The 16,898-nt window shown below is 40.1% G+C and overlaps 1 protein-coding gene across 13 annotated transcripts in view; it reads right to left on the minus strand.

Moving 5' to 3' along the window:
- Window positions 1-16,898, minus strand: part of abcc10 (ATP-binding cassette, sub-family C (CFTR/MRP), member 10) — a 198,305-nt gene that overhangs the window by 17,147 nt on the left and 164,260 nt on the right. For 9 of the 13 annotated variants that reach the window (XM_069887931.1, XM_069887927.1, XM_069887929.1 and 6 more), the window contains 2 exons: window positions 15,773-15,918; window positions 9,481-9,578 (listed from right to left, as the gene is read on the minus strand). In XM_069887931.1, coding sequence (XP_069744032.1) covers window positions 9,481-9,578; window positions 15,773-15,918 — 244 coding nt within the window. The other 4 variants (XM_069887935.1, XM_069887937.1, XM_069887936.1 and 1 more) reach the window with 4 other exon arrangements.

Genomic DNA, 16,898 nt, shown 5'->3' on the forward strand with positions numbered 1-16,898 from the left:
GAATTGGCTTGCCTGCAGAAAGCAGAGTAGAAATAGATGGAATATAAACAAGGGGGAAGAGCATTAAATTAGATGAACTCCAGCATAGTTCTGAATCCCACTCCCCAAACCACGCAAATGGCGAGCAGCAGTGCTAACTCTTCTGGGGCACCCGTATGATGTCCTTTTGAAGCAGGTGGGAATTTCTGATTGCAGCAGTGAGAGATTGAAAATGTATGTGAACACTCCTGCTAGTTGGTTAGCACAGACTTTCAGTACCTTGCCAGGTACATCATCAGGGCCTGACATTGGCCTCAGACAGATATGACCAGTCGTCAGCTTCTGCAGAGATTCTTATTGGTACCATTGAGCCCTTCTTTTCAAAGTGAGCAATAAAAGGTGTTCAGTTCACCAGATAGTGTTTGGCCTCAACTTGTTCGATGTAATGGCCTGCAATACCAGGCGAATATGTAACTCTGTTTTTAGCTTCCTTCGAAATTGTCTCTTTGCTGCTGGGATGGGCTTCTGTAGGTCATATCTGGACTTGCTGTAGATATCTGAATCAGTGATCTTAAATACCATCGATCTCGCCCTCAGAAGGTTGTGAATCTTTTAATTCACCCATGGCTTCTGGTTGGGGTACTCACAGTATGTGTGTGTAGACACACACCCATCCACACAGGTCCCGATGAGGTTGATGACAGCCGTGGCATATTTATTCAAGTTTGAAGATGAGTCCTCGAATATGGTCCAGTCCACTGATTCAACGCAGTTGTTCAGGTGCTCCTCCGCTTTCCTTGACCATATTTTCACCATCTTCACCACTGGTGCTGTAGTCCTCAGTCTTTGCTTTAAACTGGGAGTGAAAATACAGCCAGGTGATCAGACTTGCCAAAGTGTGGTCATGGGATGGATCAGTGGTCAATGTAGCATGGTAACGTAGTAGTGGTCAAGTGTGTTGGCTTCTCTGGTTTTGCTGGTAATGTATTGATAGTTCATTAGAGACTTTTTCAGTTTAGCCTGGTTGAAGTCCCCAACAATGATCAGGAAGGCATCAGGGTGTGTTGTCTCATGGCTGAGCCCCTGCAGTGTTAGCCTGGGGCAGAATATATAGAGCAACCAGGATGATGGCAGTGAACTCCCTTGGCAAATAGAATGAATGAAACTCAACTGCCAGATGTTCCAGGATTGGGGAGCAGGACTTGTGATGTGGATTGGCTCAGGAGACTAGGACATGATAGCCATTAGAGAAACATGGCTGAAACAACCCAGACATAGCGTTCCAGAATACAGATGCTCTAGGCGCAAAGGTGGGGGAATTGCCTTTTTGATGAGGAAAGACAACAGTACTTAGAGAGAATATTCTTGGGAACTTGTGGAATATCAGAAAAAATTAGAAACAAGGGAATGATCACTTTAATGATCTGTGGGAATTATAGGAACAAATGTGTAGGGAGATTGCAAATAGCCATAAGGATAATGGGTGTATAACAGAGAGAATTTAACCTCTGATATTGACAGCATCACCTATAGAGCAAGGGGCCTGGATGGGGTGGAGTTCATAATCCATAGATTAGGGTCTGACCAGAGGGGACAACATGAGACCTCCTCTTCAGGAATGAGATATGGCAAGACACCGAATAAACGAGCACTTTGTAACCAGTCACAATAACTCAGTTTTAAAATAGATATGGAGAAAGATTGGACGTGTCCAGAAGTTCAGTCCTAAACTGGAGCAGGGCTGATTTTGGAGGCATTACGAACTAACAACCCTCTCAATTTTGTTGAGACTAAAGGGACTTTATTAGCTCTAACAAAGGAACAGCAATGGCAAAAGTTCACCAGACAATGGTAAATTCAAATTAATATTTTTTATTAAACTATAATAACATGACATTTCTTTCTTATCTCCAACTTAAATTCTAACTTTAAACCCCCTTTATGTGCAAATGTAAATATGTGTGTGTCCCAAACTGTGAAAAGTCAATTTTTAAAACTTCAGCATGCTTGAAGGTCTTAAATTTTCAGTTCAGAAATAAAGCACTTTTAAACATCATATCTTCAGGCCTCTTTAAACTCTCAAGTCTCGATGAGCTGTCTTTCAGAGATATTCTTCAAACAGGAGTGACCATTTTCTGGCACAAATGAGAAGTGGTCTTACTTATTTAAAAGCCACTTGTATTATCCTATTCACATGAGATACAACATAAGTCCTGTCTTTCCAGGAGGACATGTTTTCTTTATTCTGACTTAACTGTTCTTCCATGATGAGGCTGCACTCTTTATTTTCCAAAGAGCAGTCATAAAGTGGGCTTTCTTTTTGAAATCCACATATGTTCTGTATTCCCCTTTTATTAGGTGTAACACATAACAGCGCCTATTCTGGTTTCTGTAATTCAATGCCGTCTTTCACAAGGTTCCAACTTCTGGGTGTGTGTCACAAAATCTTGACTTCTGAATTGATCCAAAAATGTCTGAATTTGAAAATATATTTCTTCAAATCTCTTGTGTCACATGGTATGTGACATAATTTCTGTCTTTGAAATTCCAAGTGTCTTTTCACACTGATATGCTAAATGCATGTTATATAATATAATACATAATATGTCTTTAAAAGAGAGAGATTGTTGGAGTTTTGTGTAGGTCACTTCACAAACAGAGTAACAAAACACATCTTATTTAAAATGCAAGAGCTTTGGCTGAAGCCAGACATTCAGACATCAATGATTTTACAAAGTCACTGCTTTAGGAAAGAACTTCAAAAGCCGGTGCAAAATGGAAGAGTCTGGGCTCAAGTAATGATAAAGATTGGGTTTGGAGCCTGCAAGGAGTTCTGGTTTTTACAAGCAGAGAGAGAGAGGAAAGAACAAACAGGATTTCTCTTTTAGAGAGAGAGAGTGCAAACAAACAGGATTTCTCTTTTAGAGAGAGAGAGTGCAGCTTGTTGAAAAACCCCATTTTGAAGATGGATTGTGAGTTCTGAGTTCAGCCTGTTGAAAACCCTTGTAGTCCTTACAAGAAGAAATGGCTGGCTAGAGTGTTTCTCCTGAAATAAGGGAAACAAGAGGAACTCTGTGGTGAGCTGGAAGGAGACGTTATCATTTAGAAAACCAATGATGGGCCAAGTTTCTTCAGCAAGACACTGAAGCGACTGATCAGAGGAAATCAATTTGTTTGTGTCCAACAAGCAACAAATATCTCTCTGAAACCAACAAGGACCTTCCTGAGTGGTAATCATTTATCTTTAAGAACCAGAGCCTGGTGAAAATTCATAAATGTTAAATTTTGTGCACAGTATAAGAATTGCCTGATACCGGTGAACTTGGAGGAGTGAGAAGTGAGATATACACACATATACACATTACATACAGGTGCACTTTGAATTAGAAGGGGGTTAAGTTAATAGTAATAAGTTAAAGTTTGATCCTGTTTTTGTGTTTAAAGAAAATTAAAAACAACTTTTGTTTAAGTAACCATTGTCTTGGTGAATTTCTATTGCTGCTGGGTTTTGGGTTCCTCTGAATTCAAAGTGAGGGCTCATCTTTCCGGATTGAAATATTTGGAGTTTTTTGATCTTAAACTTTTGGAGTTTTTGTGATGTATTAAATTGGTTTTTCCAAGCTAATTTAAAGGTTGCATGTGTGGAAAAACAGCAACAATGGATGTTAGTAGACTTTTGTTACAACCATCACCTGTGGAGCTGCAAAGGAACTGACGGTTATTTCTATGGCATTAAAGCTGACTGAAGTCAAGCATTGGATGAGGAAAATACAAATACAAAGGATTATAGTGAAATATTATATAGGTGAGAGAAAATTTGTTAAGACTTACACCATTTTCCAGAGGATAGATCTTTTGAATTGCAATTGAAATTGGAGAAATGGAGGGTGGAAGAAGCAAGAGAGAAACGGAGGGTGGAAGAAGAAAGAGAAACGGAGGGTGGAAGAAGAAAGAGAAACGGAGGGTGGAAGAAGAAAGAGAAATGGAGGGTGGAAGAAGAAAGAGAAACGGAGGGTGGAAGAAGAAAGAGAAACGGAGGGTGGAAGAAGAAAGAGAAATGGAGGGTGGAAGAAGAAAGAGAGCAGGAGTTTGAGTTGCAGAAACAAAAATGAGACAGAGGAAGCTGAAAAACAAAGAGAGGAGGATAAAAAAACAGAGGGAGGATTATGAAAGACAAAGAAAATATGACTTGGAAAAAACTGAAAGAGATAGATGGTTTCAATTAGAGAAGTAAAAAATTGAGATGGAGGGAGGTAAGAGAATTGAGGCTGTAACTCCTGGGGAGAGGTTTTTGGCTAGTAGTTGTTGTTTGATGAGGGAGATATAGATACATATTTTCAGCTTTTTGAAAAAGTTGCTGAGAGCTCAAGATGGCCAAAAGAAAAATGGCCTCTTATGCTCCAAAGTGCATTGAAGGGAAAAGCATAAGTTGCATCCTCTAGTTTGACTACAGAGCAAGTGGCAAATTATGATACTGTTAAACAATCAGCATTGAAAGCTTGTGAGTTGGTTCCAGAAGCATATAGACAAAAATTTTGGAGTTTGGTGAAAACATGGAACCAACCTTATATGGATTTAGCTCTAGGAAAATCTGTATGTTTTGACCGTTGGTGCGCCTCAAATGAATAAATAATGATTTTGACAGATTAAAAGAATTGATATTAAAAGGTGTGTTCCCAATAAGATCAAATTATACCTGGATGAGAAAGACATGGGGACGTGGCAAAAAATGGTTAGGTTAGTGGATGAATATGCCCTGATTCACTAAAACAAATTTCAGTATAATAAGCCTGTTCAGAGGGTTAATGTGGAGCAGACCAATAAGTCTGAAATTAAGTCTGGGGAAAATGTAAAGAGAAAAGATGAAGGTAAGGTAGGAAAGGTCAGAACTTCTGGATTTGTATGTCATTTTTGTAAGAAACCTGGTCATGTTATTGCGAATTGTTTAGTGTTGAAAAAGAGACAAGAAAAGGAGGGTTTACCAGATGCATGGATTCAGACAGTTGAATGTAAGGAGAGCAGATGTTCCAAATCTGATAAGGGTGTCATGGATTTTTTCAAACCTTCTGTGTCTCAAAGGGCTTGGTTTCAGTAAAGGAGGGAGAATCACAGGACCCAGTTAAAATTCTTAGAGATACTACAGGTGCCCAGTCACTGTTGTTGGAGAATGTTCTAACTCTTGATCAAAAGACAGACGCATAAGAGATGACTTTAATTAGAGATGTAGGAGGTGAAGTAGAGTCAATATCTCTGCACAAAATAATGTTGGGTTCAGAATTAGTTAAAGGACCTGTTGTAGTAGGAGTAATTTCAAAGTTACCCATGCAGGGAATTTCATTTTTAATCAGGGAATGATTAGGCAGAGGATAAAGTTGGGTAAGTTTTGAGATGAACAAATCAGCCTTGTAAGGATGAGGTTGAAGAAGATTGTGAGATATATCTTGCATGTGCTGTAACAAGGTCTTTGTTTAAGAAAATGATGAGAGCTGAGGGAAATCCAGTTGATAGATTCTCTCTCAGTACTCCTGAAATAGTCCAGAAGGAGGAGGTTAAATGTGAGAGTCAGGATTTGACTTTGTCAAGGAAAGAGTTAATTGAGCAGCAAAAGACAGATTCTGATCTTGCTGACTTGAGGAAGAAAGCTGTGAATGAGAAGGAGATTAAGGAAATGCCCTGTGGATATTACTGGAAGGCAAATTGTTAATGAAGAAATGGAGAACTCATGATGTTCCTGCAAATGAAGAGTGGGCGGAGATTCATCAGGTGGTCATTCCTAGAATTTACCAGAATGAAATTTTAAATTTAGCCCATAGTACACCTCTGGGTGGTCATCTTGGTGTAAAGAAAACCATGAATAAGATGTTGAAACAATTTTTCTGACCTGGTTTGAGGAAGGATGTTGTAAATTGGTGTCGGACATGCCACCATTGTCAGGTTGTGGGGAAACCTAACCAGGCTTCTCCGGTAACTCCCTTGCAACCTATTCCTGTTGTTGGGGAACCTTTCACTAGGGTTATTGTGGATTGTGTAGGACCCCTGCCTAAAACAAAAGCTGGGAATCAGAACCTGTTAACAATTATGTGTACAGCATAAGGAATATGCTGAGGAATATGAAAGCAAAGACAGTGGTAAAGGCTTTGGAAACCTTTTTCACAATTTTTGGATTACCTAAAAAGATCCAGAGTGATCAAGGATCAAACTTTATGTCTGGATTGTTTCAGTGACGTTACTCAGTACAGTGTCTCCCCTCAGTGACGTTGCTCAGTACAGCATCTCGTCTCTGTGACGTTGCTCAGTACAGTGTCTCCGTCCCTCAGTGACGTTGCTCAGTACAGTGTCCCCATCTACCAGTGATGATGCTCAGTACAGTGTCCCCGTCCCTCAGTGACGATGCTCAGTACAGTGTCTCCCCTCAGTGACGTTGCTCAGTAGTGTCTCCCCTCAGTGATGTTGCTCAGTACAGTGTCTCCGTCTCTCAGTGACGTTGCTCAGTACAGTGTCCCCGTCTCTCAGTGACATTGCTCAGTACAGTGTCTCCGTCTCTCAGTGACGATGCTCAGTAGTGTCCCCATCTCTCAGTGACGTTGCTCAGTACAGTGTCCCCATCTCTCGGTGACGATGCTCAGTATAGTGTCTCCATCTCTCAGTGACATTACTTAGTACAGTGTCCCCGTCTCTCAGTGACATTGCTCAGTACAGTCCTTCCGTCTCTCAGTGACGTTGCTCAGTAGTGTCTCCCCTCAGTGATGTTGCTCAGTACAGTGTCCCCGTCTCTCAGTGACATTGCTCAGTACAGTGTCTCCGTCTCTCAGTGACGATGCTCAGTAGTGACCCCATCTCTCAGTGACGTTGCTCAGTACAGTGTCCCCATCTCTCGGTGACGATGCTCAGTATAGTGTCTCCATCTCTCAGTGACATTACTTAGTACAGTGTCCCCGTCTCTCAGTGACATTGCTCAGTACAGTCCTTCCGTCTCTCAGTGACGTTGCTCAGTAGTGTCTCCCCTCAGTGATGTTGCTCAGTACAGTGTCCCCGTCTCTCAGTGACATTGCTCAGTACAGTGTCTCCGTCTCTCAGTGACGATGCTCAGTAGTGACCCCATCTCTCAGTGACGTTGCTCAGTACAGTGTCCCCATCTCTCGGTGACGATGCTCAGTATAGTGTCTCCATCTCTCAGTGACATTACTTAGTACAGTGTCCCCGTCTCTCAGTGACATTGCTCAGTACAGTCCTTCCGTCTCTCAGTGACGTTGCTCAGTACAGTGTCCCCATCTCTCGGTGACGATGCTCAGTATAGTGTCCCCATCTCTCGGTGACGATGCTCAGTATAGTGTCCCCATCTCTCAGTGACGTTGCTCAGTACAATGTCCCCATCTCTCGGTGACGATGCTCAGTATAGTGTCCCCATCTCTCAGTGACGTTGCTCAGTACAGTGTCCCCATCTCTCGGTGATGATGCTCAGTATAGTGTCCCCATCTCTCAGTGACGTTGCTCAGTACAGTGTCCCCATCTCTCGGTGACGATGCTCAGTATAGTGTCCCCATCTCTCAGTGACGTTGCTCAGTACAGTGTCCCCATCTCTCGGTGACGATGCTCAGTATAGTGTCTCCATCTCTCAGTGACATTACTTAGTACAGTGTCCCCGTCTCTCAGTGACATTGCTCAGTACAGTCCTTCCGTCTCTCAGTGACGTTGCTCAGTAGTGTCTCCCCTCAGTGATGTTGCTCAGTACAGTGTCCCCGTCTCTCAGTGACATTGCTCAGTACAGTGTCTCCGTCTCTCAGTGACGATGCTCAGTAGTGTCCCCATCTCTCAGTGACGTTGCTCAGTACAGTGTCCCCATCTCTCGGTGACGATGCTCAGTATAGTGTCTCCATCTCTCAGTGACATTACTTAGTACAGTGTCCCCGTCTCTCAGTGACATTGCTCAGTACAGTCCTTCCATCTCTCAGTGACGTTGCTCAGTAGTGTCTCCCCTCAGTGATGTTGCTCAGTACAGTGTCCCCGTCTCTCGGTGACGATGCTCAGTATAGTGTCCCCATCTCTCAGTGACGTTGCTCAGTACAGTGTCCCCATCTCTCGGTGACGATGCTCAGTATAGTGTCTCCATCTCTCAGTGACATTACTTAGTACAGTGTCTCCGTCCCTCAGTGTTTCTGATTCTCAGTATTGTTATATGGTTCAGTACTAGTCTTTACATTTGTTTCCCGATGATTATCAATATTATCTCTCTCTAGCGAAGTTGATTCACTGGGATCTAAGTATTGTTGGGAGCTATTGGTTGCTTTGCTGGTGCTCAGATGTATGTTGTTAATGTTCTGCTAATACATGTGATTGGACTCTGTTAACTCTTATCGTGGTATGTCTCAGGACTGCTCTTTTTGGAGTTATTAAACCGGACATATTTTGGGCTGTCTGGACCTCCCAGGAACAACCCAAAATTTTTTAACAGCCCAAATGCAAGTAACAAAGCTGTAAATTCAGTAAGTAAAAAAAAAACCTTGGCCTACCAGACAGCAACAACAATGGTCCACGGAGCTGGAGCGGTGACATCATACTGCAGGCAGGAGCAGTGATGGCAACCTCAGGGTCCCAGGTAGGAGTGGTTATGGCAGCGCCCAGTGGTGGGGAGGTGTCTGGGATGTCAATCTGTTTTTTTTTGGTGAATTTAAAGTCTCAAGAATATATCCGGTGTTTAAGTCGCCCCCTCCCCCCTCCCCCACCTTTTTTGAGAAAATTTTTAGTTTCACAACTTGACTTAAAAACCAAAATATATGGTAGTTTTACCTTTGTTTTTTGATTCATGGTATGAATCAAAAGCTACAAAATATATGTAACCCTCAGGATAAGCCGCTCAGATTTTAAATAGAGTAGGTTAGGTGGGATTTGCAGTGGAGGGGGGACTGTTCGAAGTTTTATCTTGATATATGTACACAGTACACATATGTTTTTCTTCTTTGGCTTGGCTTTGTGGACAAAGATTTATGGAGGGGTAATGTCCACGTCAGCTGCAGGCTCGTTTGTGGCTAACAAGTCTGATGCGGGACAGGCAGACACGGTTGCAGCGGTTGCAAGGGAAAATTGGTTTGTTGGGGTTGGGTGTTGGGTTTTTCCTCCTTTGTCTTTTGTCAGTGAGGTGGGCTCTGCGGTCTGCTTCAAAGGAGGTTGCTGCCTGCCGAACTGTGATGCGCCAAGATGCATGGTTTGAGGCTATATCAGCCCACTGGCGGTGGTCAATGTGGCAGGCACCAAGAGATTTTTTAGGCAGTCCTTCTACTTCTTATTTGGTGCACCTCTGTCTCGGTGGCCAGTGGAGAGCTCACCATATAACACATATGTACACATGTGATATTGCATTTTTTGTTTCATTCCCTTTTTTATTGTACTGTATTTATTATAACAAATTTTGACCATCGTGACATTATTCTGTCACACCTCGGCCTTCAATAACCCATATGATTAGTGTTGGAGAAACAATAGCAGTGTATTCAGTCACTCTACCTTGCTCTTCGTGAGAAGTGCTCTTGCCAGGCACATGAGCTGCTTCTGCCCAATGGACAGGTTTTTCCCTCTCTCACCCAGCTCTGCGTTTAATCCACCTAATGCAGAGAGAGACCAAGCAGACAATGAGTAGGGTTCAACTCACCACAAACATCATGATTTTTTAAAAATAATTTTAAAATTTTTCACACTGTGAACCATATCAACCAAAATATGTACAATCGTTTCTCATTAAATATTCACAGTTCTCCCTTTTTTCTGCATTTCCCTCGCTCCCCTCTTCCCACCCCCCTCCAAAACCCATAAATATTCAACATAAAGAAGATAGGAGCAGGAGTAGGTCATTCGACCCTTCGAGCCTGCTCCGCCATTCAACGAGAACATGGCTGATCTTAAAGTTCAGTACCCCGTCCCCGCCTTCTCTCCGTAACCTTTAATAGAAGGTTATACAATACAATAAAACCATAAAACAATATCTTCACACAAAGGAAAATAAACAAGAAAAATGTGTCATCTATGTTACACACTGAATCAAGTCGTTTTGTCTTCTTATCATTTTAGGGGGTGGAGGTCTGAGGCAAGCTCTCCCTGTTATGTTCCATGTACGGTTCCCAAATTTGTTCAAATAATGCGACTTTATTTTTAAAATTATATGTCATTTTTTCCAATGGAAATACATTTATTCATTTCCATGTACCATTGCTGTACTCTCAGGCTCTCTTCCATTTTCCAAGTTGACATTATACATTTTTTTGCTACAGCTAATTAATCTTTTTGCGCTTTATCCAATTTGAGGCCTAATTCTTTACTTCTTATGTAACTTAAAAGAAAGATCTCTAGATTTTTTGGTATGTTATTTTTTTGTTATTTTATTTAATATCTGATTTAGTTCTTCCCAAAACGTATTCACTTTCTCACATGCCCAAATTGCATGTACTGTTGTTCCCATTTCCTTCTTACCGCAAAAACATCTATCTGATAATGTTGGATCCCATTTATTTAACTTTTGGGGTGTGATATATAGCCTGTGTAATCAATTATATTGTATCATGCATAACCTCATGTTTATTGTATTCTTCATAGTTCCAGAACATAACTTTTCCCATGCTTCATTTTTTATCTTTATGTTTAAATCCTTTTCTCACTTTTGTTTAGGTTAATAGTTTATTTCATCATTTACCTTTACCTTAGCTTAATGTACATGTTTGTTATAAATCTTTTAATTATCATTGTGTCTGTAATCACATATTTAAAGCTGCTTCCTTCTGGTAATCTGTCTGTTTCCCAATTTATCCTTTAAATAAGCTTTCAGCTGATGATATGCAAACATTGTACCATGAGTTATTCCATATTTGTACTTCAGCTGTTCAAATGTTCATAAATTATTTCCCAAAAAACAATTTTCTATTCTTTTGATTCCTTTTCTCTCCCATTCTCTAAAGGAAAGGTTATCTATTGTAAAAGGGATTAGTTGATTTTGCGTCAATAATAATTTTAGTATTTGGTAATTCGTTTTTTTCCTTTCTAAGTGAATCTTCTTCCATATATTAAGTAAATGATGCAATACTGGTGAGCTTTTATATTGTACCAGCTTTTCATCCCACTTATAAAGTATATGTTCCGGTACCTTCTCCCCTATTTTATCTAGTTCTATCTTAGTCCAGTCTGGTTTTTCCCTTGTCTGGTAAAAATCTGATAAATACCTTAATTGTGCGGCTCTATAATTATTTTTAAAGTTTAGTTACTGCAAACCACCTTGTTTATACCTCTCTGTTAATTTATAACATATATAACATAACAATTACAGCACGGAAACAGGCCATTAGGCCCTTCTAGTCCGCACCGAATCAAACACTCCTCTCTAGTCCCACCTACCTGCACAATGAACATAACCATCCACCTTCTTCTCATCCATATACCTGTCCAGCTTTTTCTTAAATAATAAAATTGACTCTGCCGCCACTATTTCTCCCGGAAGCTCGTTCCACACCGCTACCACTCTCTGAGTAAAGAAGTTCCCCCTCATGTTACCTCTAAATCTCTGCCCCTTAACTCTTAACTTATGTCCTCTTGTTTCAATCTCTCCTACTCTTAACGGAAATAGTCTATCCACATCCACTCTGTCTATCCCTTTCATAATCTTAAATACCTCTATCAAATCCCCTCTCAACCTTCTACGCTCCAAAGAATAAAGACCTAATCTGCCAAATCTCTCCCTGTACTCTAGATGCTTAAACCCAGGTAACATTCTGGTAAATCTTCTCTGCACTCTCTCCACTCTGTTTATATCCTTCCTATAATTAGGCGACCAGAACTGCACACAGAACTCTAAATTAGGCTGCACCAACGCCTTATACAATCTCAACATCACTTCCCAACTCCTATATTCCATGCAATGATTGATAAAGGCCAGCATACTAAAAGCCTTCTTCACCACCCTATTCACGTGAGTTTCTACCTTCAGGGAACGATGTACCGTTACTCCTAAATCTTTCTGCTCTTCTGTATTCCTCAATGCTCTCCCATTTACCACGTATGTCCTATTCTGATTCTTCTTACCAAAATGAAGCACCTCACACTTATCAGCATTAAATTCCATCTGCCATTTTTCAGCCCACTTTTCTAAGCAGCCCAAATCCCTCTGCAATCCTTGAAAACCTTCTTCATTATCCACTATTCCGCCTATCTTAGTATTGTCTGCATATTTACTAATCCAATTCACCACCCCATCATCTAGATCATTAATGTATATAACGAACAACAATGGGCCCAATACAGATCCCTGAGGCACACCACTGGTCACCGGCCTCCAACCTGACAGACAATTTTCCACTACCACTCTCTGGCCTCTCCCTTTCAGCCAATGTTCAATCCATTTGACTATCTCAAAATTTATACCTAAAGACTGCACCTTCCTAACTAACCTTCCATGTGGTACCTTATCGAAGGCCTTACTGAAGTCCATATAGACAACATCCACCACGCTACCCTCATCCACGTTCCTAGTCACCTCTTCAAAAAATTCAATCAGATTGGTCAAACAGGACCTTCCGCCCACAAATCCATGTTGAGTGCTCCTGATCAGACCCTGTCTATCCAAATATTTATAAGTACTATCTCTAAGAACTTTCTCCATTAATTTACCTACCACAGACGTCAAACTTACAGGCCGATAATTGCCAGGCTTCCTCCTTGAACCCTTTTTAAATAACGGAACCACATGCGTAATACGCCAATCCTCCGGCACTATCCCCATCTCTAATGACATTTGGAAAATTACCGTCAGAGCCTCTGCTATTTCCTCCTTTACTTCTCTCAATGTCCTGGGGAAGATCCCATCTGGTCCCGGAGACTTATCCACCTTTATATTCCTCAAAAGCCCTAACACTACATCTTTCATAATCACTATATTCTCCATATTTACCCAAATTGCTTTTTTTATCTCACATATCCCAATATCCTTCTCCTTGGTGAATACCGAAGAAAAGAAACTGTTCAATATCTCCCCCATTTCTCTAGGCTCCACACACAGTTTTCCACTCTGATTCTCTAAGGGACCAATTTTGTCTCTCGCTTTCCTTTTACCATTAACATATTTGTAGAACCCTTTTGGATTAACGTTAGGGGTAATTCTTTCCAATGTTCTAAGTCTTCGTGCAATTTCTTTATTAGTGGCTGATAATTTAATTTGTACAAGTGGCTTAAGTTATTATTTAACCTGATCCCTAGGTATCGGGCATTGCTTGTGTTTGCCATTTAAATAGTGATTCTTTTTTTAAAGTTCTGTATAATCCGCATTACTCATTGGCATCACTTCACTTTTATTTGTGTTGATCTTGTACCCTGATATTTCTCCATATTCCTTCAATTTCTTATGTAATTCTTTTACTGATATCTCTGGTTCTGCTAGGAATACTCTAATGTCATCTGAAAATAAACGGATTTGAAACTCCTCACCCTTTATTTTTATCCCTTTTATTTTATTTTCTATTCTTATCAGTTCTGCCAAAGGTTCTATTGCTGAGGTGAACAATGAGGGGGATAATGGACATCCCTGTCTAGTCGACCAACTTAATTTAAATTGATTCAATACATATTCATTTACTACTACCTTCGTCAATGGTCCATTATACAATGCTTTAATCCAATTAATATATTTTTCTGGTAGATTGAACCTCTGTAATACTTTGAATAAATAATTCCATTCTACCCTGTCAAAGGCTTTTTCTGTGTCTAAAGCAACAGCCACTGTTCGTCTTTTCTTAATAAATCCAGTTTGATCTTGTTTTACTATTTTTGGTACACAATCGGCCAATCTGTTTGCTAATAATTCCGCATTTATCTTATAATCTGAGTTAAGTAGAGATATTGGTCTATATGATGTTGTTGTTAGTGGATCCTTCCCCATCTTTGGTATCACTGTAATTATTGTTGTCTTACATGAATCTGGTAAATTTTGTGTTTCGTCTATCTGGTTCATTACTTCCAGGAAAGGAGGAATTAATAACTCTAAATGTTTTATAAAATTCTATTGGAAATCCATCCTCTCCTGGTGTTTTATTGTTCGGCAGCATTTTTAATATATCCTGTACTTCCTCTATTCCAAATGGTTTTATCAGCTTGTTTTGTTCCTCTTGCAAATTCAGCAGTTCAATTTTAGCTAAAAACTCTTCTATTTTATCATCTTTCCCCTCGTTCTCAGTTTGATATAATTGTTCATAAAATTCCTTAAAGTTTTCATTAATCTCTATTGGATTATATGTAATTTGTTTGTCCTTTAAATTTTTTTTTATTTTTCACACTATAAACCACATTGATCAAGATACATACATTTTCCTTTTCAAATATATACAGTGTCGTTTTCTCCGTCCCCTCCCTCTTCCCCTCCCACCCTCCCTACCTCCCCTCCCACTTATTTAAAGTTCAGAATCTAAGATACATTAAACCCATCAAACAATGTTGTCACTCAATAAAAATAAACAAGAAATTCCACTGAGTCAATTCTTTTCATTCTCTTCTCCTTCTGTCATTTTAGGTGGTTGATGTCCATGGTAGGTTTTCTCTATTATGTTTCATGTATGGCTCCCATATTTGTTCAAATATTGTCATGTTATTTCTTAAACTATATGTTATTTTTTCTAATGGAATACATTTATTCATTTCTATATACCATTGTTGCATTCTCAAGTTATCTTCTAATTTCCAGGCTGACATAATACATTTTTTTGCTACAGCTAAGGCTATCCTAACAAATCTTTTTTGTGCTCCATCCAAATCAAGTCCAAATTCTTTGTTTTTTATGTTACTTAGGAGGAAGAACTCTGGGTTTTTGGTATATTGTTTTTAGTGATTTTATTTAATGTCTGGTTTAGATCTTCCCAAAGTTTTTTCACCTTCTCACATGTCCAAATTGCATGAATTGTTGTTCCCATTTTCTTTTCACAGCGAAAACATCTGTCAGATACTGTTGGGTCCCATTTATTTAACTTTTGAGGTGTAATGTATAGCCTGTGTATCCAGTTATTTTGTATCATACGTAACCTCGTGTTTATTGTATTTCTCATCGTTCCTGAGCATAACTTCTCCCATGTTTCCTTCTTTATCTTTATGTTTAAATCTTGTTCCCATTTTTGTTTAGTTTTACCATTTGTTTCCTCATTCTCCTTTTCTTGCAGTTTAATATACATGTTTGTTATAAATTTTTTGATTATCATTGTGTCTGTAATCACATATTCAAAATTACTTCCCTCTGGTAACCTCAGACTGCTTCCCAATTTGTCCTTCAAGTAGGATTTCAGTTGGGAGTATGCCAACACTGTATCGTGAGTTATATTATATTTATCCTTCATTTGTTCAAAGGATAATAATTTATTTCCTGAAAAGCAATTTTCTATTCTTTTGATCCCTTTTTTTCTCCCATTCTCTAAAGGAAAGGTTTTTGTCCTTTTTCCTTGATGCCAATACAGTTCTTTTAGCTTGTTCTGTTTTAAGTTGCCAGGCTAATATTTTATGTGTTTTTTCTCCCAGTTCATAATACTTTTCCTTTGTTTTCAATATGTTCTTCTCCACCTTGTACGTTTGTAATGTTTTGTATTTTATTTTTTTGTCCGCCAATTCTCTCCTTTTCGTTATATCATCCCTTGTTGCTAGTTCCTTTTCTGTACTTACTACCTCCCTTTCCAACTGCTCTGTTTCCCCGATTGTAGTCCTTTATCACCATAGTCACATAACTTACTATCTGCCCTCCGATGAAGGCTTTCATTGCAAACATCATGATTGAGCCTCTACTTACCCAATCTGTGGATAACACCCACCAAGTGGCATTGATGAAGCACGGTCTGCAGCTCCTGGTCTGTGTGCTGCTTCAGTGGGTCCAGATTTTCTTGCACTGTGCCACTGAACAAGAATGGATCCTGCGGGATTATAGCCATCTTTGATCTTGAAACGAGACAGATGCCAGGTAGAGAGTGTGGTGGAGACACAAATTCATCTCCCCTAACCCTTTAATTCAAACTGAGAAAGAGTCGGCTGATATTGATGTGAAGATGTACAGGACAGCAGCAACTTAAATCACCCATTTATTTTTATTAGTGACATCTTTCAGGTGTCACTAGCAAGACCATTATTTATTGTTCATTCATAATTCTCTTCAGATGAGTAATTTTTACAGCAACTTCTGAGCCACTTTGTTCTGATTGAGCCATCATCAGAGGGAACTGTGAAAGTGGGCGCAGTTTCAGAAGACATCGGGACAGATATATGGATTGGACGGATATGCACCAAATCAGGCAAATGGGATTAGCACTGGTCGGCATGGATGTTGGGCTAAAGGACCTCCTTCTTTGCTGTTTTACTCTAAAGGGAAGCATGAGAAACACTGGTCTCAGTTCCTCCCTCTGCCCCATCTCCCCCACCCCACCTTTTTATTCAGGCCTGATTCTTAGCACTCTTGATAATGGGCTTGGGCCTGAAACATCAACTGCCTTTTACTTCCTTTGGATGCAGGGGCCTGCTGAGTTTCTCCAGCACTTTTGTGTTCTGTGGGAAATGGGAGTGATTCAGTTGTAACTTATCAGGGCAGAGAAACAAACATTCCAGAGTCTTCATGGAGAGCTTTTACCTGAAATGTCAACAATTCTCCCAATCCGCTCCCCACCTCCCCAAGTTCCTGCAATCCCTTGTGTCTCCACGGCTGCAAGGAATAATTTTTATCATACAGAAACACTAGTGATCTGAAATGGAAACAGAAGATGCTGGAGATACTCAACAGCTCAGGCAGCATTTGTGAAAAGAGAAATTAATGTTTCCTGAAAATTTGCCCTGACCTATAGCCATGTGGCCCTTCCTTTTACCCAATCTCTGCACCACTGTTCCTTCCCTTGACTTCATGTCATTCCATCTTCCCCACCTTATCTCAG

This window comes from Narcine bancroftii, chromosome 6 (genome assembly GCF_036971445.1).
Source record: "Narcine bancroftii isolate sNarBan1 chromosome 6, sNarBan1.hap1, whole genome shotgun sequence".
Taxonomy (NCBI): Eukaryota; Metazoa; Chordata; class Chondrichthyes; order Torpediniformes; family Narcinidae; genus Narcine; species Narcine bancroftii.